Source organism: Hyla sarda, chromosome 10 (assembly GCF_029499605.1).
Source record: "Hyla sarda isolate aHylSar1 chromosome 10, aHylSar1.hap1, whole genome shotgun sequence".
In the NCBI taxonomy this organism is placed as follows: domain Eukaryota; kingdom Metazoa; phylum Chordata; class Amphibia; order Anura; family Hylidae; genus Hyla; species Hyla sarda.
In genome coordinates, this window is record NC_079198.1 from 40,800,196 (window position 1) to 40,822,785 (window position 22,590).

General features: G+C 41.8%; 1 protein-coding gene across 3 annotated transcripts in view; it reads left to right on the forward strand.

The window, feature by feature from the left end:
- Positions 1 to 13,738: 13,738 nt before the first annotated feature.
- Positions 13,739 to 22,590, forward strand: part of MFRP (membrane frizzled-related protein) — a 121,212-nt gene continuing 112,360 nt past the window's right edge. Inside the window, exons 1-2 of one of the 3 annotated variants that reach the window (XM_056542369.1) lie at positions 13,739 to 13,872; positions 20,730 to 20,897. In XM_056542369.1, the coding sequence (XP_056398344.1) occupies positions 20,748 to 20,897 (150 nt within the window). In that variant the 5' untranslated portion in view covers positions 13,739 to 13,872; positions 20,730 to 20,747. Of the gene's footprint in view, positions 13,873 to 14,249; positions 14,338 to 14,777; positions 14,850 to 20,729; positions 20,898 to 22,590 lie in introns of those variants that run through there. The other 2 variants (XM_056542368.1, XM_056542370.1) reach the window with 2 other exon arrangements.

The following is a 22,590-nucleotide window of genomic DNA, read 5'->3' on the forward strand; positions in this document are numbered from 1 at the left end:
AGGATTTTGAGGAGGTGGAATCACTGTGGGTAGAATTACAAAAGGAGGGAAATACAGAAAAAATAATATTTGGGGTAATCTACAGACCCCCTAATATCACTGAAGAGATAGAAGTTCGGCTTCATAAACAAATAGAGAGGGCCGCCCGGGCAGGTACAGTGGTAATAATGGGAGATTTTAACTATCCAGATATAGATTGGGGTCCGGGGTTGGCTAAAACTACAAAGGGGCGACAATTCCTAAATTTATTGCAGGATAATTTTATGGGCCAGTTTGTGGAGGACCCAACAAGAAGTGATGCCTTGTTGGATCTGATCATTTCCAACAACGCAGAGCTGGTTGGTAATGTAACTGTGCGGGAAAACCTTGGTAATAGCGACCACAATATAGTTACTTTTGACTTAAAATGTAGAAAACAAAGACAGGCGGGGAAGGCAAAAACATATAACTTTAAAAAGGCAAACTTCCCTGGGCTGAGGGCTGCACTACAGGACATAGACTGGGGGGAGGTGTTGTCAAATACTGATACAGAAGGTAAATGGGACATCTTTAAATCAACTCTAAATAACTATACATCTAAATATATACCAAAGGGGAACAAATATAAACGATTAAAACGAAATCCTACATGGCTGACACATGATGTTAAAAGAGCAATAAACAACAAAAAAATAGCCTTCAAAAAATACAAATCTGATGGGTCAGCGATAACATTTAAACAGTACAAAGAGCTTAATAAAATCTGTAAAAATGTAATAAAAACAGCAAAAATTCAAAACGGGAGACAGGTGGCCAAAGAAAGCAAAACTATATATATATAAATATATAAATATTTTTTTAGATATATAAATGCAAAAAAAACAAGGACAGAGCATGTAGGACCCCTTAATAATGATAATGGGGAGGTTGTCACAGGCGATCAAGAGAAAGAGGAGCTACTGAATGGGTTCTTTAGTTCTGTATACACTATGGAAAAAGGAGCTGACATTGGCCAGGTCAGTGCTGGTAACACATCATGTAATGTACTGAACTGGCTTAATGTAGAGATGGTACAAGGTAAGTTAAGTGATATAAATGTAAGCAAATCCCCAGGGCCGGATGGACTACACCCAAGAGTTCTTAGAGAGGTAAGTTCAGTAATATCTGTACCCCTGTTCATGATATTTTGAGATTCTCTGGTGTCTGGTATTGTGCCAAGGGACTGGCGCAAGGCGAATGTGGTGCCAATCTTCAAAAAGGGCTCTAGGTCTTCCCCAGGAAACTATAGACCGGTAAGTTTAACGTGCATTGTGGGTAAATTGTTTGAAGGACTTATAAGGGATTACACACAGGAATACATAGGGGATAATTGTATTATAAGTGATAGCCAGCATGGGTTTACTAAGGATAGAAGTTGTCAAACCAATCTAATTTGCTTTTATGAAGAGGTGAGTAGAAGCCTTGACAGAGGAATGGCTGTGGATATAGTGTTTCTGGATTTTGCTAAAGCGTTTGATTCTGTCCCTCATAGACGTCTGACAGGTAAGTTAAGGTCTTTGGGTTTGGAAATTTTAGTTTGTAACTGGATTGAACACTGGCTCATGGATCGTACCCAGAGAGTGGTGGTCAATGATTCGTACTCTGATTGGTCCCCGGTTATTAGTGGTGTACCCCAAGGTTCAGTACTGGGCCCGCTGTTGTTTAATTTATTTATCAATGATATAGAGGATGGTATTAACAGCTCTGTTTCTATCTTTGCAGATGACACCAAGCTTTGTAGAACGGTACAGTCTTTAGAGGATGTGCATAAGTTACAAGATGACTTGGATAGACTAAGTGTCTGGGCATCCACTTGGCAAATGAGGTTCAATGTGGATAAATGTAAAGTTATGCATCTGGGTACTAATAACCTGCATGCATCGTATGTCTTAGGGGGGATTAAACTGTCAGAGTCTCTGGTAGAGAAGGATCTTGGTGTACTTGTAGATCACAGACTACAGAATAGCATGCATGCTTCCAAAGCCGGCAGGATATTGTCATGTATCAAAAGAGGCATGGACTCAAGGGACAGGGACATAATACTCCCCCTTTATAAAGCATTGGTACGGCCTCACCTGGAATATGCTGTTCAGTTTTGGGCACCTGTCCATAAAAGGGACACTGCGGAGTTGGAAAGGGTGCAGAGACGCGCGACTAAACTAATATGGGGCATGGAACATCTTAGCTATGAGGAGCGATTAAAGGAGTTACAATTGTTTCATCTTGAGAAGAGACGTTTAAGGGGGGATATGATAAACGTATATAAGTATATTAATGGCCCATACCAAAAATGTGGAGAAAAACTGTTCCAGGTTAAACCCCCCCAAAGGACGAGGGGGCACTCCCTCCGTCTGGAGAAGAAAAAGTTTAGTCTCAAGGGGCGACACGCCTTCTTTACCATGAGGACTGTGAATTTATGGAACGGTCTACCTCAGGAACTGGTCACAGCAGGAACAATTAACAGCTTTAAAACAGGATTAGATACATTCATGGAACAAAATAACATTAATGCTTATGAAGAAATATAAAATCCCATCCCTTCCCCAATATCGCGCCACACCCCTACCCCTTAATTCCCTGGTTGAACTTGATGGACATATGTCTTTTTTCGACCGTACTAACTATGTAACTATTATACTCCAGACAGACTTGCTCTCATTTACCCTAACACATCAGGTGATTGCTGGACAGGTTGTGGCGGAAAGGGGACATTGTATCATATATTATGGTCATGCCCACGGGCAAGAATCTTTTGGTCCCAATGCGCAGTATTGATCTGAGATATATTTGGAGAGGAGGTACCCTGGTCCCCCCAATCAGTATTATTGTTTGTATCGCTTACAGGGGTAAACAGTAAACACAGAGCCTTATACTGTATTATTTGCATAATAGCAAAAACTGCCTTAGTAAGTCTCTGGAAGTCTGCGGAGATCCCCTCTGTGAAGATACTTATTGCGAAAATTAATACAACTTATTCGTTTGAAAAGATCATTGCAATGGGTTCAAATAGATATTTTACTTTTGAAAAAAGATGGCAGTTGTGGAGGAGTTCCCCGCATTGTGTGGACATTTAGGACAAGGAAAGGTCTTTTGTTGTGCGTTTCAAGAGGTGGAATGGAGACTTTTTAGAATATCCACTGAACTCATGTATAGTCCGTTCTTGAGAGTTAGCGATAGTGTATTTAGCAATGTAACATGCTTTGCAGATAAAATGATCACAGGGCATTGGATTAATTCATATGTTTTTTTTTTTTTTTTTTTTTTTTACGGCTAATTGACACAGTGGCATAAATTAACAAACTCCATAATCACAACTGGCACCCAATTGATGTAATTGGACAGATGTATGTTTGTTATTTAGTTTATTGTTTTGTTTCTTCAAACCAATTCTTTATGTCCAGCTAAGCATAAAAATGCTAAAGCATCGGAAGATGCTTTGTTATCCTTGCTGTATTATTAACAAAAAACCTTCAATAAAAAATATTTACAAAAAAACATGCTGCGAGTTTGCAAAATCGCCAAGGAGCTGAAAAACGCCAAAAAAGAGTGAAAATACGCCAAAAGGATTTAAAAAAACGCCAAACTGGAAAACGCCAAGTGGAAAAAGAATTTTGTGATTTCTCATTGATTTACAGGTAACATCTGGCCACAGCGTTTTTTGGCCAAAAAACGCCATGCGGCAGAATTTGCGTTTTTCTTGGCGTTTTTCCCAACAAAAATAAAAAACAAGTAGAAGCTTAGTCTAACACTGATCATTGTTATCCGTAGGATAACATTGATCAATGATTCTGCCGCTTGACTACTCATGCCTGGATCTCAGGAACATAGCAGTTATTCGGCGATCGGACACAAAGGAGGAAGGTAGGGACCCTCCTTCTGTCCTGCAGCTGTTCAGGACACGGCAATTTCAAGGCGGCGGTCTCGAACAGCCCACTGAGCTAGCTGGGGGTAGTTTACTTTCACTTTAGATGCGGCAATCAACTTTGGACGCTGTGTCTAAAGGGTTAATAGCTATTAGCCACGGTTCCCGTCCGTTGTTAGAGGCCGAGCACAACCCGCTATGATGCGGCGTGGCCCCACGTTATAGAAATGGAGCGGACTCAGGGCGTACAGGTACGCCATTGTTCCTTAAGTGGTTAATTGGTCTAAGGCTAAGTTTCTACATGTTTTTTTTTGTGTGCGTTTTCCTCCAAAAAACGCCAAAACGGCCCCCATGGCGTTATTTCATTGAAAATATTCATTGTAAATCAATAAGAAATCCCAAAAATTTTTTCCACTTTGCATTTTTCAGTTTGGCAGTTTGTCATAAAAAAGTAGTGATGGAATTTTCAACGAAATGTATCTTTTTTTATAACAACATTTTAACATTTTTTTTAAACAGGGATCAATTTATGTGGGTAGGTAGGGACCTAACATGTAGTTTACAATAATAAAAATGTAGTGTGTGTGTGTTTTTCACTTTTTCTTTTTTTTTTACATTTTTTAGGTAGTACTACCTGTTCCATGATGGGAGTAGTAGTACCCGCACTTTTGACACCCGTTGCGATCCTTCTGTTTAATTTATAGATTCTGCCAGCTGCTCTTCTATGGTCCCCTGCACTGACGTATATATACACCTACGCATATTTCCCGCAGAGAGCTGTGATTGGCCAGATAGTTCCAGCCAATCACAACTCTCTGTGGGAAATAGGTGTATATATATATAACTGAGTGCAGGGGACCATAGAAGAGTGGCCGACTGCATCTATACATTATACAGGAGGATCACAGCAGCTGCCAGGAGTGAAACTCGTTGCGATCTGTCTATTAATGCAGGTACTACAGCTCCCAGCATGGAGCAGAATGTGCTTCATGTTGGGAGCAGTAGTACCTGCAGTTAAGGACAGGAGTGACACCCTCTGCGATCATCCTTCATCCCTGAGATGCGGAGCGGCTTTCTCCTGCTCTCGCATCTCTGCTCTGTACTCCGGCCGGCCACTCACTCATTCATATTTCCCGATGAGAGCGGGGATTGGCTGCCACCATCCAGCCAATCCCCACTCTGGATGGAAAATATGAATGAGTGATGTGAATTTCTATTTACATCACTGGCCGGCCCGGAGTATAGTGCAGAGATATGTGCTGTATAGAGCAGCTCCACATCTCTGCTATATTATGGACAATCCCATTTGGGCGTTAGGAGTGACACCCGGGGTGATATGTCTATTAGTACAGGAACTACTACTCCCATCATGGAACAGTGTGTTCCATGCTGGGAGTAGTAGTCCTACCTAAAAAATATAATTAAAAAAAAAAAGTGAAAAACACACACACACTACATTTTTATTATTGTTGGCTAAATTTTTACTGCCATGCCCGCCCACATAAATTGATCCCTGTTTAAAAAGGAATATAAATTTTGTTATAAAAATTAGAATTTTGTTAAATATATTTTTTCCATCACTACTGCATTCTTTTTTTTTTTCTTTTTTTTTGGTACCCAACACATTTTGAAAAACGTCAAACGGCACAAAAATGCAATTTCCACTCCAGGGCAAAAAATGCCAGAAAAAACGCAAGAAAAAAAAGCCAAACACAGGAAAATGCTGTGGCATTTTTTCTGGCATTTTTAGCCGTACCGTCTAGCTTTATTGTTTTTAGGTCTAAAGTCTCTACCATCTCCACAAAGGAGTTTACTCTGCCTAACATGCACAATTGCAAAAATTACTCTGACCAGTCACTGGAAATCCTCCACTATCCCCAGGGTCGGCATTAGTTGTGCTAGCTAATCTTGTGGCACCCCTTACCCCCCATTACCCCATAACAAATATACATTTTTAAATATTTAATCAGTCCCCTGCTCCCTTAATCAGTCCCATGTCCGTCTTCACCAGCCCCCTGCAGTATAGTTCCCCCACATTAGGTGCAGTATAGCTCTCCTCATTAGGTGCAGTATAGCTCTCCACATTAGGTGCAGTATAGTTCCCCCACATTAGGTGCAGTATAGTTACCCCACATTAGGGGCAGTATAGTTCCCCCACATTAGGTGCAGTATAGTTCCCCACATTAGGCGCAGTATAGTTCCCCACATTAGGTGCAGTATAGTTCCCCCTCATTAGGTGCCATATAGTTCCCTACATTAGGTGCAGTATAGTTCCCCCACATTAGGTGCAGTATAGTTTCCCACATTAGGTGCAGTATAGTTCCCCACATTAGGTGCCATATAGTTCCCCACATTAGGGGCAGTGTAGTTCCCCCACATTAGGTGCAGTATAGTTCCCCACATTAGGTACAGTATAGTTCCCCACATTAGGTGCAGTATAGTTCCCCCACATTAGGTGCAGTATAGTTCCCCACATTAGGTGCTGTATAGTTCCCCCACATTAAGTGCAGTATAGTTCCCCCACATTAGGTGCAGTATTATTCCCCACATTAGGTGCAGTATAGTTCCCCCACATTAGGTGCCATTTAGTTCCCCACATTAGGTGCACTATAGTTCCCCCACATTAGGTGCACTATAGTTCTCCCACATTAGGTGCAATATAGTTCCCCACATTAGGGGCAGTATAGTTCCCCCACATTAGGTGCAGTACAGTTCCCCCACATTAGGTGCCATATGGTTCCCCACATTAGGGGCGGTGTAGTTCCCCCACATTAGGTGCAGTATAGTTCCCCCACATTAGGTGCAGTATAGTTCCCCACATTAGGTACAGTATAGTTCCCCCACATTAGGTGCCATATAGTTCCCCACATTAGGTGCAGTATAGTTCCCCCACATTAGGTGCAGTATAGTTCCCCACATTAGGTGCAGTATAGTTCCCCCACATTAGGGGCAGTATAGTCCCCCCCATTAGGTGCCGTATAGTTCCCCACATTAGGTGCAGTATAGTTCCCCCACATTAGGTGCAGTAGAGTTCCCCCACATTAGGTGCCATATAGTTCCCCCACATTAGGTGCCAAATAGTTCCCCACATTAGGTGCAGTATAGTTCCCCCACATTAGATGCCATATAGTTCCCCACATTAGGTGCAGTATAGTTCCCCACATTAGGTGCAGTATAGTTCCCCCACATTAGGTGCCATATAGTTCCCCACATTAGGTGCAGTATAGTTCCCCCACATTAGGTGCAGTATAGTTCCCCACATTAGGTGCTGTATAGTTCCCCCACATTAGGTGCAGTATAGTTCCCCCACATTAGGTGCATTATTATTCCCCACATTAGGTGCAGTATAGTTCCCCCACATTAGGTGCCATTTAGTTCCCCACATTAGGTGCACTATAGTTCCCCCACATTAGGTGCACTATAGTTCTCCCACATTAGGTGCAATATAGTTCCCCACATTAGGTGCAGTATAGTTCCCCCACATTAGGTGCAGTATAGTGCCCCCAAATTAGGTGCAGTATAGTTCCCCACATTATGCGCAGTATAGTTCCCCCTCATTAGGTGCCATATAAGTTCCCCACATTATGTGCAGTATAGTTCCCCCACATTAGGTTAGTAGTACAGTTCCCCCACATTAGGTGCAGTATAGTTCCCCACACATTAGGTGCAGTATAGTTCTCCCACATTAGATGCCATATAGTTCCCCACATTAGGTGCAGTATAGTTCCCCACATTAGGTGAATTATAGTTTCCCCACATTAGGTGCCAAATAGTTCCCCACATTAGGTGCAGTATAGTTCCCCCACATTAGATGCCATATAGTTCCCCACATTAGGTGCAGTATAGTTCCCCACATTAGGTGCAGTATAGTTCCCCCACATTAGGTGCCATATAGTTCCCCACATTAGGTGCAGTATAGTTCCCCCACATTAGGTGCAGTATAGTTCCCCACATTAGGTGCTGTATAGTTCCCCCACATTAGGTGCAGTATAGTTCCCCCACATTAGGTGCATTATTATTCCCCACATTAGGTGCAGTATAGTTCCCCCACATTAGGTGCCATTTAGTTCCCCACATTAGGTGCACTATAGTTCCCCCACATTAGGTGCACTATAGTTCTCCCACATTAGGTGCAATATAGTTCCCCACATTAGGTGCAGTATAGTTCCCCCACATTAGGTGCAGTATAGTGCCCCCAAATTAGGTGCAGTATAGTTCCCCACATTATGCGCAGTATAGTTCCCCCTCATTAGGTGCCATATAAGTTCCCCACATTATGTGCAGTATAGTTCCCCCACATTAGGTTAGTAGTACAGTTCCCCCACATTAGGTGCAGTATAGTTCCCCACACATTAGGTGCAGTATAGTTCTCCCACATTAGATGCCATATAGTTCCCCACATTAGGTGCAGTATAGTTCCCCACATTAGGTGCAGTATAGTTCCCCCACATTAGGTGCAGTATTATTCCCCACATTAGGTGCACTATAGTTCCCCCACATTAGGTGCACTATAGTTCCCCACATTATGCGCAGTATAGTTCCCCCTCATTAGGTGCCATATAAGTTCCCCACATTATGTGCAGTATAGTTCCCCCACATTAGGTTAGTAGTACAGTTCCCCCACATTAGGTGCAGTATAGTTCTCCCACATTAGATGCCATATAGTTCCCCACATTAGGTGCAGTATAGTTCCCCACATTAGGTGCAGTATAGTTCCCCCACATTAGGTGCCATATAGTTCCCCACATTAGGTGCAGTATAGTTCCCCCACATTAGGTGCAGTATAGTTCCCCACATTAGGTGCTGTATAGTTCCCCCACATTAGGTGCAGTATAGTTCCCCCACATTAGGTGCAGTATTATTCCCCACATTAGGTGCACTATAGTTCCCCCACATTAGGTGCACTATAGTTCTCCCACATTAGGTGCAGTATAGTTCCCCCACATTAGGTGCAGTATAGTGCCCCCAAATTAGGTGCAGTATAGTTCCCCACGTTATGCGCAGTATAGTTCCCCCTCATTAGGTGCCATATAAGTTCCCCACATTATGTGCAGTATAGTTCCCCCACATTAGGTTAGTAGTACAGTTCCCCCACATTAGGTGCAGTATAGTTCCCCCACATTAGGTGCAGTATAGTTCCCCCACATTAGGTGCCATATAGTTCCCCACATTATGTGTAGTATAGTTCCCCCACATTAGGTGCAGTATAGTTCCCCCACATTAGGTGCAGTATAGTTACCCCACATTAGGTGCCATATAGTTTCCCACATTAGGTGCAGTATAGTTCCCTCACAGTAGGTGCAGTATAGTTCCCCCACATTAGGTGCCGTATAGTTCCCCACATTAGATGCAGTATAGTTCCCCACATTAGGTGCAGTATAGTTCCCCCACACTAGGTGCAGTATAGTCCCTCACATTAGGTGCAGTATAGTTCCCCCACATTAGGTGCAGTATAGTTCCCCCACATTAGGTGCCGTATAGTTCCCCACATTAGGTGCAGTATAGTTCCCCCACATTAGGTGCAGTATTATTCCCCACATTAGGTGCACTATAGTTCCCCCACATTAGGTGCACTATAGTTCTCCCACATTAGGTGCAGTATAGTTCCCCCACATTAGGTGCAGTATAGTGCCCCCAAATTAGGTGCAATATAGTTCCCCACGTTATGCGCAGTATAGTTCCCCCTCATTAGGTGCCATATAAGTTCCCCACATTATGTGCAGTATAGTTCCCCCACATTAGGTTAGTAGTACAGTTCCCCCACATTAGGTGCAGTATAGTTCCCCCACATTAGGTGCAGTATAGTTCCCCCACATTAGGTGCCATATAGTTCCCCACATTGGGTGCAGTATAGTTCCCGCACATTAGGTGCAGTGTAGTTCCCCCACATTAGGTGCAGTATAGTTCCCCACATTAGGTGCAGTATAGTTCTCCCACATTAGGTTCCATATAGTTCCCCCACATTAGGTGCAGTATAGTTCCCCACATTAGGTGCAGTTTAGTTCCCCCACATTAGGTGCCATTTACAGGGTGGGCCATTTGTATGGATTCACTCTAATAAAATGGGAATGGTTGGTGATATTAACTTCCTGTTTGTGGCCCATTAGTATATGTGAGGGGGAAACTTTTCAAGATGGGTGGTGACCATGGTGGCCATTTTGAAGTCAGCCATCCAACTTTTGTTTTTTCAATAGGAAGAGGGTCATGTGACACATCAAACTTATTGGGAATTTCACAAGAAAAACAAGCATGTGCTTGGTTTTAACATAACTTTAAAAGTGAGTTATTTAAAAGTTTCTAACCACTTATAAAATGTATTCAATGTGCTGCCCATTGTGTTGGATTGTCAATGCAACCCTCTTCTCCCACTCTTCACACACTGATAGCAACACTGCAGGAGAAATGCTAGCACAGGCTTCCAGTATCCATAGTTTCAGGTGCTACACATCTCGTATCTTCACAGCATAGACAATGGCCTTCAGATGACCCCAAAGAAAAAAGTCTAAGGGGTCAGATCGGGAGAACTTGGGGGCCATTCAACTGGCCCACTATGACCAATCCACTTTCCAGGAAGCTGTTCATCTAGGAATGCTCGGACCTGGCACATTCCCTGAGTTTTTCCAGCAAGATGGTGCACCACCACATTATATGTGTCAAGTCCGAGCATTCCTAGGTGAACAGTTTCCTTGAAAGTGGATTGGTCATCGTGGGCCAATTGAATGGCCCCCGAGGTCTCCCGATCTGACCCCCTTAGACTTTTATCTTTGGGGTCACCTGAAGGCAATTGTCTATACTGTGAAGATACGAGATGTGCAGCACCTGAAACTACAGATACTGGAAGCCTGTGCTAGCATTTCTCCTGTGGTGTTGCCATTAGTGTGTGAAGAGTGGGAGAAGAGGGTTGCATTGACAATCCAACACAATGGGCAGCAGATTGAACACATTTTATAAGTGGTCAGAAACTTGTAAATAACTCATGAAAGAATAAAGTTATGTTAAAACCAAGCACATCATTGTTTTTCTTGTGAAATTCCCAATAAGTTTGATGTGTTACATGACATCTTCCTATTGAAAAAAACAAAAGTTGGATTCAAAATGGCCGCCATGGTCACCACCCATCTTGAAAAGTTTCCCCCCTCACATATACTAATGTGCCACAAACAGGAAGTCACCAGCCATTCCCATTTTATTAAGGTGTATCCATATAAATGGCCCATCCCCACATTAGGTGCAGTATAGTTTCCCCACATTAGGTGCAGTATAGTTCCCCCACATTAGGTGCCATATAGTTCCCCACATTAGGTGTAGTATAGTTCCCCCACATTAGGTGCAGTATAGTTCCCCCACATTAGGTGCAGTATAGTTACCCCACATTAGGTGCCATATAGTTTCCCACATTAGGTGCAGTATAGTTCCCTCACAGTAGGTGCAGTATAGTTCCCCCACATTAGGTGCCGTATAGTTCCCCACATTAGATGCAGTATAGTTCCCCACATTAGGTGCAGTATAGTTCCCCCACACTAGGTGCAGTATAGTCCCTCACATTAGGTGCAGTATAGTTCCCCCACATTAGGTGCAGTATAGTTCCCCCACATTAGGTGCAGTATAGCTTCCCCACATTAGGTGCAGTATAGTTCCCCACATTAGGTGCAGTATAGCTCCCCCACATTAGGTGCAGTATAGTTCCCCCACATTAGGTGCAGTATAGTTCCCCCACATTAGGTGCAGTATAGTTCTCCCCACATTAGGTGTAGTATAGTCCCTCACATTAGGTGCAGTATAGCTCTCCACATTAGGTTCAGTATAGTTCCCCCACATTAGGTGCCATGTAGTTTCCAACATTAGGTGCAGTATAGTATACCAATTGCCAACCTGATATCTGCACTTGCAACAGCTGGATGACCCTTATTTTGGGACCACTCATATTCACGCACACCTAGCACATCACCGACACGTGGATGCCGGCTCCAACTTCCGCACCACTGCTCTCTCCACCTTACTTACTACGGTAATCAACTCACCTCCCTTTCAGGCCGGACACCATCCCAACCACAAAGTACATAGACCACATCCTATAGACGGGCACCACCCTTGTGCCGGACGCCTCCGTGCCAGCCGGTCTTCATGCACCTTTACTACCGGCATGGTTGGTGAGTGGCGCCGTGGACCAGCAATCCTGTGTCATCTATTTGCAATATCTGACTGTACTACCATATCTAACATTCCTACGGAACAATCTAATATCCTATTGCACCTTTGAAGTGGGCTACCAATTCATTATTTTCATTAATGAACTTTGAAGTTCCATTATGCCACCAATGTACTTTCTACATTAATGAACTCCAGCTGCTTCCATAATTATTGTTAGTGTTTTAGAGTTGGCACAATTGTATATTTTATATTTCATATATCTCATTCTGATAAGCTCCTTTGCCCGATGCAGAGGCCCTGCTAGGACGTTTTTCATGATTTTATATTATATTTGATCCTATATGTGAATACATTTTCATTCATTATTTTATCTGGATCCACTCTTTCCACTCCTTTCTATTATATAATTACCTTTGAGGACTGTTATTTAATTAATTTTACATTAATTATATCTCTTTTTTTCTATTCATTTGGCCTTTTTTGGGGTGAAGGCAACACCAGTAACCTTGGGTATTTATATATTCTAGTTTACTAATCCAAGTAAGCTGTACGTCTATTTTATATATTGTCAGATTTGTAAATTACTTCTATTTAAAAATCATAATCCTTCCAGTACTTATCAGCTGCTAAATGCACCACAAGAAGTTAATTTCTTTTTACATTTCTTTTCTGTCTCTCTGCTGACACCGTCAGGAACTGTCCAGAGCAGAACAAATCCCCATAGCAAGCCTATCCTGCTCTTGATAGTTCCTGAGACAGACAGAGGTGTCAGCAGAAAGCACTCTGGTCAGACAGAAAATAAATAAAATAAAAAACTTCTTGTGGCGCATTTAGTAGCTGATAAGTACTGGAAGGATTAAGATATTTAAATAGAAGTAACTTACAAATCTTTTTAACTTTCTGCCACCAGTTGAAAAAAAAAATTTTTTTCACCGGCGTACCCATTTAATTGAGTTATCGCCACAATAAAATTAAAGGGGATATTCAGGATTAGAAAAACCCAAGCTCTTATGGCACCCTTAAACGGAATTTTCTCACTCTGACGAATATAAAACACTATATTCTTCCTGAGTTGTGGGCCCACACTGTTATTTTCTTGTTTATCTCTCGCTCTTTTTCTGTATACCTTTTTTACTCTCTCTGTTATTTTCCCTTCTATGATCTTCTATATTTGTCACTTAGATATGTAGTTACTAGCATTATTTTCGTACTGACCATATGCTTTCTAAATCACATAATGTGTTGGCTTGAACGCCTTCTATCTTGCCACAGGAGATTTATTTCCTATATTGATATACTGTATATACTCGAGTATAAGCCGAGTTTTTCAGCATGATTTTTCGTGCTGAAAACGCCACCTCGGCTTATACTCGATTGTACTCTCCGCCTGTCAATCCCTTCATCAGTGGTCTTCAACCTGCGGACCTCCAGATGTTGCAAAACTACAACTCCCAGCAAGCCCGGACAGCCATCGGCCACCTCCCCTCGGCAGGAAGTTAGGGTGAGCTGGTCCAGGCCATCTATGCTGCAGGGACCGTCTGGTGGGGATGGTTAGTCATTGCGGGCTGTCCATTTTCACTGGGGGGGGGCCTCTTCTCCGTACTTCGGGCCTGGCCCCGGAGTAGTGATGTTGCCTTGACGACGATGCACAGGGACGTTCATGCGCAACGTCCCTGTGCGTCGTCGTCAAGGAAACGTCACTAGTCCGGGCCCGAAGCGCAGAGAAGAGGCCCCCCCTCCATTGAAAATGGACAGCCCGCAAAGACTAACCATCCCCAACGGACAGTCCATGCAGCATAGATGGCCCGGACCAGCTCACCCTAACTTCCCGCCGAGGGGAGGTGAGTACAAAACAAAAGGGGGGGGGGGGGGCTGGATGATGACAAAGGCACAGTGGTCTTCAACCTCCGGACTTCCAGAGGTTTCAAAACTACAACACCCAGCACCCTTGCTCGGAGTTGTAGTTTTGCAACATCTGGAGGTCCGCAGGTTGAAAACCACTGATGAAGGGATTTCCCCTTTTTACTGTATACCCTTTCCCTTTTTTTCTTATAAAAAACTTAATAAAACTTTGAATGAGTAAAGTATTGACAAATCTAAGGAACAACGCAGTAGTAAATATTCAAGAACACGTGATTGAAAACATTGGAGGTATTTTCCTCCACAGTAAAGGGAGGGTTTTTTCACCTGACTCGGATTAGACTGTCTGGCACATTTTCTAACAGACCCCTGCTCTGCTTTGGCACTCTGCATAAGGCTTAGGAAGTTTCACAACTGGAGCAAAGTTTGCTTGGAATCCAAAACTGGTAAGTTTTATTTACTTTGGTATGCCAGTATTTAGAGAAGTAGATGCTGGAACTGAAGTTGTGAGAACATTTTCAGTATTATGTAATTTATGACCTGTGTCCACTTGCACATAAAGTTTCTATGATGTTAGTTTTCTATATACCTTTTAGTGATCAGGATACATATATTATTGTTTTTGCTACATAAAGCACCTTACATGCATTCTGAGTTGTTTCCTAACAGTTAATATAATCCTTGTCAAAGTTAGGATGGTTTTCTTGTCTCGTTGAGCCAAGTTATGTGCTATGTATTTGCATTTTCATGAAAACGTGAGTAGTAAAGGATAACCCCAAGGCAAGTGAAAAAATGTAAAACCTTTTTATAGTTTCTTCTGATTACATGAAACAATGGTGAAGACAGCAAAAACTTGGGAATGTTTAAGGGAACCTGTCAGCTCTACTTACTGCTAAGAGCTGCAGACATTGTTGGATAGCTGTGAGAAGTTTGACATCCACCATCAGTTTCAGGAAAGGTACAGACTTTATATCCTAAAATCTCATCTGTATTACTCAGCCAAGTGTTAAGCAGGCAGGGCACATCTCCCCAAGTGCCACAGCCTGGCACACCTCCTCACTAGCCCTCACCTTCAAGTAACATTTTGATTAACGCATATAACCCTGTATATTAGTAAAGAAAGGGCTGGGAGGAGGGCCGGGCTGTAGCACTTAAAGTGTACCCGTCCCACAAAAAAACAAAGAAAAAAATTATATTTTGCTCAGTACCTAATCCTGACAATGTAAATTTGATTTTTATGCTTTTAACACCTATATTTCTTATAAAAATAAAGATTCTCATTTGCTCACAATATTAGAAATCCTTTTAGGGGAAGGGGGAGTGTCCCTCCCTTGTGGTGGTAGGAGGTGATTGGTGTGCCCGCTCATGCAACCTTGACCATGAGTCATCTCTTGTCCATAACTCAAGGAAAACCGTGATGCTGCTGCTAGACTGATTAGTGTTCCAGTAGGTATGGGGACCCCTAGTGGTGGCTGTTATCTTCATTAAATATTAAAAAAAATGTAAACCACCATATTACAAAACGTATTTAATTTTTATCAGTACCAAAATATAAAGAGTTTTTGGATCTGGCAGTGCCCATATAAGCCACTCAGCTCTGCTGCCTTAACACTTAGTTGAGACATAAAAAGGCAATTTTATAAATTTGGCAACTGCCATAGGCTCCAGGAAAGATACAGTCTTTTTTACCCTTAGGCTAAGGCTTTGTTCACATCAGTGTTGTTTAAAGCCATTATGATTTGCTGTCCTGCCTAAAGCTTGCCCTCCTGGACGGCTTGCTAGACGCTCTCCTAGCTGCACAGGACACACATCAGGACTCAATTTCAGCTATATTGTTGGACCTGAGGAAGGCGCAGGTTTGTGGCAAAATGCCACTATTGTCATTGAAGTCGATTTTTGTTCTGTGCATCGTCTGGGGTCATCTATTTCCTGTCCATCCAGCAGTGCCTCTGTGTACCCTATTTTTCCTCTCTCTTGTTACTTCATAAGAGATATGAAACTGATATTAACAGAAGTAAAATGGTGAAAGATTTTGAAAAATTTGCATGTAAAATAACAGACTGTTAACATATGTTATTTTCTATTAAAACATCCGTTTATGTCTGTAAATGTCAATAATTTTTTTAACCATTTTATTTCCTTCTGAGCATGCTAGCAATAAGGGATGAAATAACTAATAAAAATAATGTAACATAACAGAGTTATTTGCGTCACCATAGACTTCAATGTTAAATTACTACATCCGTTATTCACATTTTGTAATGTATGACAGAAAAAAAATCCTTCAGGCCTCAAAAATAAAGCAAATTCAACGCAACGGTCAACAAGAGAGTAGAGCGGAGATTTAAAAAGCCCATTGACATGAAGGAGATCTGTTACCTTCTTTTTTCATCTCTGTTCCTCATGAGCCATCAGCAGTTGCTAGATAGATAAGGCCAGAAGGATTGTGGACCTGTAAATGGTGTCATGTGACTAGACAGGGATCAATCAACTCTAGTGAGGTCGTGATGATTGGTCTATGTCTAGTCATGTGACTCCATTCCCTGGGTCACAATCCATCGGACCTTATCTGCCTAGAAACTGCTGATGCCTCTCGATCCGATTGGCTCTTGAGTTCCCCTGAGTAGTAACCTTTGATTGGTTTCAATTTTTATGAATTAATCCAGGATATATATAGGAGTAACATCCTGTCCTCATAGCTTCGTTTTCAAATTTCTATAATACTCATGAGTTTATTTTGTTAAATATACAAAGATTTATTTTTGATACTTATTTTTCACCAAATATTACTGAAATGTTTTGTTAAATATGTTTTTTTTTTAGCAATTGTTGTTAAATGTAAGTGATCCTTTATGCCGCACACACGCCCCCTGATTTCCCTTTGGCACCATTATTTGTGTATTTTTACCTGTCTTGAGCCTGTATGTTTAGATATCTCAATAGCTGCAATAGAAAAATAGAGTGATAACTCTCGATACGCATTTTGCTTTTATCTGTACAGTCCGCTTTTATTATCTTTATTCTATGTGAATAAAAAGACATTTACTTGACACTCCCTGGAAGTTTCATCCCTTTTTGGAAGCCCCCTTTTGCAGTATAAGGAGAAAAGGAGTACAAAAAAGCGATTGCAGCGCCTCATATACCTGTGGATACAGGTGGACAAGGGGATGAGAGTCTGTGTTTCGGATTCTCACCTGGTATAACCCTTGAGGGTATGCATATTACCCCAGTTCGTGGAGTACTCAAATCGGATTGCAGGCTGGTAACCAATGCTGTGGAACCCTTAAATCAGCAGAGAGAATGAAGAAAAAAAGAGTGCTCTGGTGTGGCGCTATCCAGTGAGGATCCAAGGAGAAAGACTACTGTCTATTTCATCAATAAAAGCTTATTTATTGAAAAAAAATAACAAGTACATCAAAGGCAAGACACGTTTCGGGTGATACACCACCCTTTTTCAATTGCAGATGGATGATTCAGAAAAGACATAGACACCATAAATATTTTCAAAAAAGGCACCAAAATTACAAACAGAAGGCGTGGCTACGATCTCAGTATGACTCACAGATAATCCTTTCTGTGTATTGTGCATTTCTATTGGTGCAGCCAGAGTGACGTGTCCCGGACTCATAGTCACAACTACTACTCCCGCTTCCATTCATGGAACAAGTTCTATGACGTTTTCTATTTACATCCATTGGCCCCGATTGGCGGAGATTGGGTCACGTGACCACCTACATCACAGTATGGCCACCCACTATTTAATTCGTGAGACAGGCATACCTGCGCTCCACTCCCACGATCAATATAGTGATCTGGGAATTTTTACCTTCCTGCGATACTAATGACTTAACCCTTATAGGCCCGATTGGCATACATAACCATTCATTCTGATCTTTATGCTACTTATGTCTTATAAAATTGGTGCTAGCAGCCATGTCTAGCATGTGGATTTGTTTCGTTCTCCGGATGAAGTGTTAACGGGATTACGCTTATAAATATATATATTTCTTCTTTTCAATATACTTGTGTATTAATTCTTTTACCTAAATAGTATGTCAGAGCTGTTCTGTATATTTTATGCATTTAAAGATATGTGTTTATGCTATGTTCATGCCACATCTTCTGTTTGTAATTTTAGCACCTCTTTTGAACACATATATATATATATATATATATATACAACAACAGAAGAATTCTTTGTCTATATATATCATCTATGTCCTTTCTGAATCATCCATCTGCAATTGAAAAAGGGTGGTGTATCACCCAAAACGTGTCTTGCCTTAGATTTATTTGTTATTTTTATTCAATAAATAAACTTTTATTGATGAAATCCTTGGATCCTCACTGGATAGCATCACACCGGAGCACTCTTTTCTTTATTCTCTCCCGTTTTTCAATATATCTTTTTGCTCTGTTCATTTGGATTAATACCGTTAATCCCCGCCATTGGATACCATAATCCCTACTGCCAGCCTGCACACCTAGGATCCCCACTATTGCCCCTTTAAGGGGGTTACGCCTGAACCCAAGGACCTCAAAGGGTGAGAGACTAATCTACAGAGGGCTCTGGTGGGCACCCTGTATCTCTCAGGATTACACATGGTGCTATCCTCTTCTCTCTTTTGTTCTGTCTCTTTGATCTCCAAAAACTGAGCTTGATGAGTCTCCTTTATTATGTCCAAGTGGTTGAGGTTGCTATTGTAGAATGAGAGTTTACCACCAGAGGGCAATCTTTATCTTGTATAGATTAACAGTCTTTGTTAATTGCGTGAATCCAATGAGATAAGGATTTTTTTTTTGCTAGCTATGTTACCATAAGTTTAATATCCAAAAGATAAAATTGCTCTTCATTATTCTAAAGGTGATATACAAGGCTGGTAAGGCTACTTCATGATTAATGTTAAAAGATGAGTTAACCTTTGGAAGAAATCCTGGCATGATTCTGAGTATCAAATGATCTAAATAGATGCAAAGCTAAGGGTTGTAATTCACTGATCCTTTTTGCTTATGTAAATACCATAGAATTTAAGGAAATACCTATAGGCAATTAGGGATCTAGTGTAAGATCCCAAAAGAGAATGGGTGGGAAAAATGATGGTTCAAAATTCTTCAACGTCTTGAAAAGTTTTCGTACAAATGTCTAAAGAAGAGACAGATGCTGCAGCACACGTCCAGTCTGTAACGACTTCATTAGTAGGTTTCGGAAGCAGGCGACAACTGTTTCGCTATAACAATAGCTTTATCACAGCCCTGTGATGAGGACTGTGATAAAGTTATTGTTATAGCTAAACAATTGTCGTCTGCTTCCAAAACCTGCTAATATAGCCGTTACCAACTGGACATGTGCTGCAGCATCTGTCTCTTCTGTGGATATTTCAGTTGTGTATTGGATTGCTTTAGCTGTACATGCACCAGCATCCCTGTGAGCAGTCATTTTCTGCGGCCTGAGGCCCCATTACTCACTTGTTCTTTGAGTGGTAATCCAGGCAGTGCAAGCATCTATCTCTTCAGAGAGTTTCCTTACAAATGGCTGACTGGAAAATTTGCCTTCAAGATGGAAATTCTGACCAATGTATTACCTATTGATTTCAGTGGGATTCCACAGTCCCATTCAGACAGCAGAATTTCCACGGTGGACATTCTGATGCGGAAAATCTGCTTTCCGCAAAAATATATAATTTACAGAATTTTGTTGGGGAATCCAATTGAAGTCAATGGGGCTTGCATTTTGGTGGAATTCTGTGTTCCGCAACATCAGAAATTCCACTGTGTGAACATACCTTGACTGTGAAAGGCCTTTTGGCAGCAGCTAAGGTGGATATAAGGTTTTCAGAAAACCCTAAACTTCTGGAATACTCCCTGTTATCTTCCATGTGGGGAGATGTATTTTGTGCAGGTCTGGGTAAGGATTGTCGCATTGTAAGAGCAGATCTTGTTGCAAATGAAGTCTCCAGTATCTGCCTCATGGTAATTGTAATGCAAGTGGAAACCAAGCCCTTCGTAGCAAAAATGGTAGGATCACAATGATTTCCCTCTGTCTGTAGACCGCTGAGTGACCCACAGGTGGCTGTAACCTGACAGTTGCCACTTGGGTGTCGCAAAACCACCCTAGATGCAACATGTCTGACAGACTGGACAGGGGAATGCTACAAGACATGCTCTTCTACCAGGCGTATCCAGTGATCCAGCATCCCAATGAGGCACCGGGTGATCTGAACTGTCTCATTCTAGAATCAGTGCAATCATCAATTTTCCTCAGGGTCTTTACTACTCTGCCAGAGGGAAACGCTGCCGAATCACTCCAAGACTTAACTTTCGATTATAGCGTTATACCAATGGTGCAGCATATTTTTCAACATGAACATGGTGTACATCCTTGCGGTGAATCTGTCATCAGAGATATATAATGCCAGATTTGATTTTTTGAAATACTTTTCACATACCATAGAGCATTATATGCTAATTCCGACCATGGCATGTAAGACAAATTTTGGACTGTCTAGTGTATTTCTTTTAAAATAGACAACCAATAGCATTTTCAAGTCATATAAATAAGTTCTGTTGTTTTCCTGTCTTTTTAGGGAATCACATTGTCTATTTGAGAGCATTTAGATAAATAAGGACACATAATGCTGTGTTACATATCCCAGTAGATAAGTACTGTACAAATGCCCCACTCCAAATAATTAAAAAAAACATAATAATTACCAGATGTACAGTAAACCTGCACATAGTATACTAAGACACCAAAGAGGCCAAGCCCTGCAAAACATATGAATAGAAGTGATTTTACTATATTTTTCTTTGAATTAATTATATCTTTTTATCTTAACAGACTCATTTTACTTTATTCATGACCATAACAAGACACATTCAGAGCTGGGTAACTCTGCATCCATCAAACCCAGAGCCGGGAGGATCTGGAGATGCAGAACTTATACACGATGAACAAATAATGAGTGAAAACAGCTGTATCTCAATCTATGGGATGTCTGATGATGAGGTGATTCATTTTGTTTCTTTAGTTCACTAAACAGCTTTTTAAGGTTGTGTGGTAAGGGATGTGATGCGGGCAGATGGAATTACCTTAGGGGCAGATTGCCTTAACCCATTGTATTCGTGATGCCAGGGCATGGTTTATTCTCAATACCACCCGAAGGTATACCGCTGGATCCTGGGCTAGGCATGGGGGAAATAATGACTCCGACATCAAGTTATGGACAATGGTAGCTTTACTGAGTGACAGATGGTACAGTCTATACAGTGTAGCTAGGCCCACGGAGGTGACCAGTGACTTCAGAGACCTTAACGGCTTGCTGGGACTTGCAGTGGTTTTGGACAATTTAGTGCAGGCCACGTTGACTTGACAATAGATGACAGTGACTGCCTTGACTTGACTGGACTGGAGACAGACTAATCTGTGACTTTAGCTTTCTTGTAGACTTGTCGCTTGTGGCTGCAGACTTGACTTGAGGCCTCCTATGACTCTACACACACTCTTCGGCTCGACTACACTTCAGCAAAGACTCAGGATCTAAGAGAGAGAAGAGACTCCTCCCAGGGCTTTTATGGGGGAGACTCTGGTGGGGTCCCATTGGTCACCCTTTAGTCACCTGGTCACTGATACCACCTGTGTAACAATCACATAACAACTCGCATAACAACTGATGATCACATGTTCACCTTTTTTAAAGATACAACATTCTTATATACATAACATAGGGGATAATATACAATACAATTACAGTAGAACAGATGCAGGGGGGGGGGCAGGGGACACTGCAGAGAGGCTGGTTTTAGGCTTAGCATGGCCCTAGGCAAAATCAAAAGTGGGGCCCCAAAAGTCGTAATAGTGCACTAACCAGATTTGAAAATTTTTGGTCACTTCAAATACTATTAAAAAAAATATCTAAAAAGCAACTGAAAAGTCCCATCAAAACAAAAATGGTACCGATAAAAACTCACAGCGCAAAAAATGACCCTCACATCCCCATATACAGAAAGATAAAAGAGTTATAGTGATCAGAATAGTACAATTTTATATTTTTGTATAGTCCCCCCACATTAGGTAGGCAGTATGATCCCCCACATTAGGTAGGCAGTATAGTGCCCCCCACATTAGGTAAAGAGTATAACTCCCCCACATTAGGTTGGCAGTATAGTTCCCCCACATTAGGTGCAGTATAGCTCCCAACATTAGGTGCAGTATAGTTCCCCACATTATGTGAAGTATAGTCCCCCCCACATTAGGTGCAGTATAGTTCCCCACATTAGGTGCAGTATAGTTCCCCACATTAGGTGCAGTATAGTTCCCCACATTAGGTGCAGTATACAGTAGTCCCCCACATTAGGTGCAGTATACAGTAGTCCCCCACATTAGGTGCAGTATACAGTAGTCCCCCACATTAGGTGCATTATAGTTCCCCACATTAGGTGCAGTATACAGTAGTCCCCCACATTAGGTGCAGTATACAGTAGTCCCCCACATTAGGTGCAGTATAGTTCCCCACATTAGGGGCAGCATAGTTCTCCACATTAGGGGCAGTATAGTTCCCCCACATTAGGGGCAGTATAGTTCCCCCACATTAGGGCCAGTATAGTCCCCCCACATTAGGGGCAGTATACAGTAGCCCCCCCCACACACACATTAGGTGCAGTATACAGTAGTTCCCCCCATTAGGTGCAGTATACAGTAG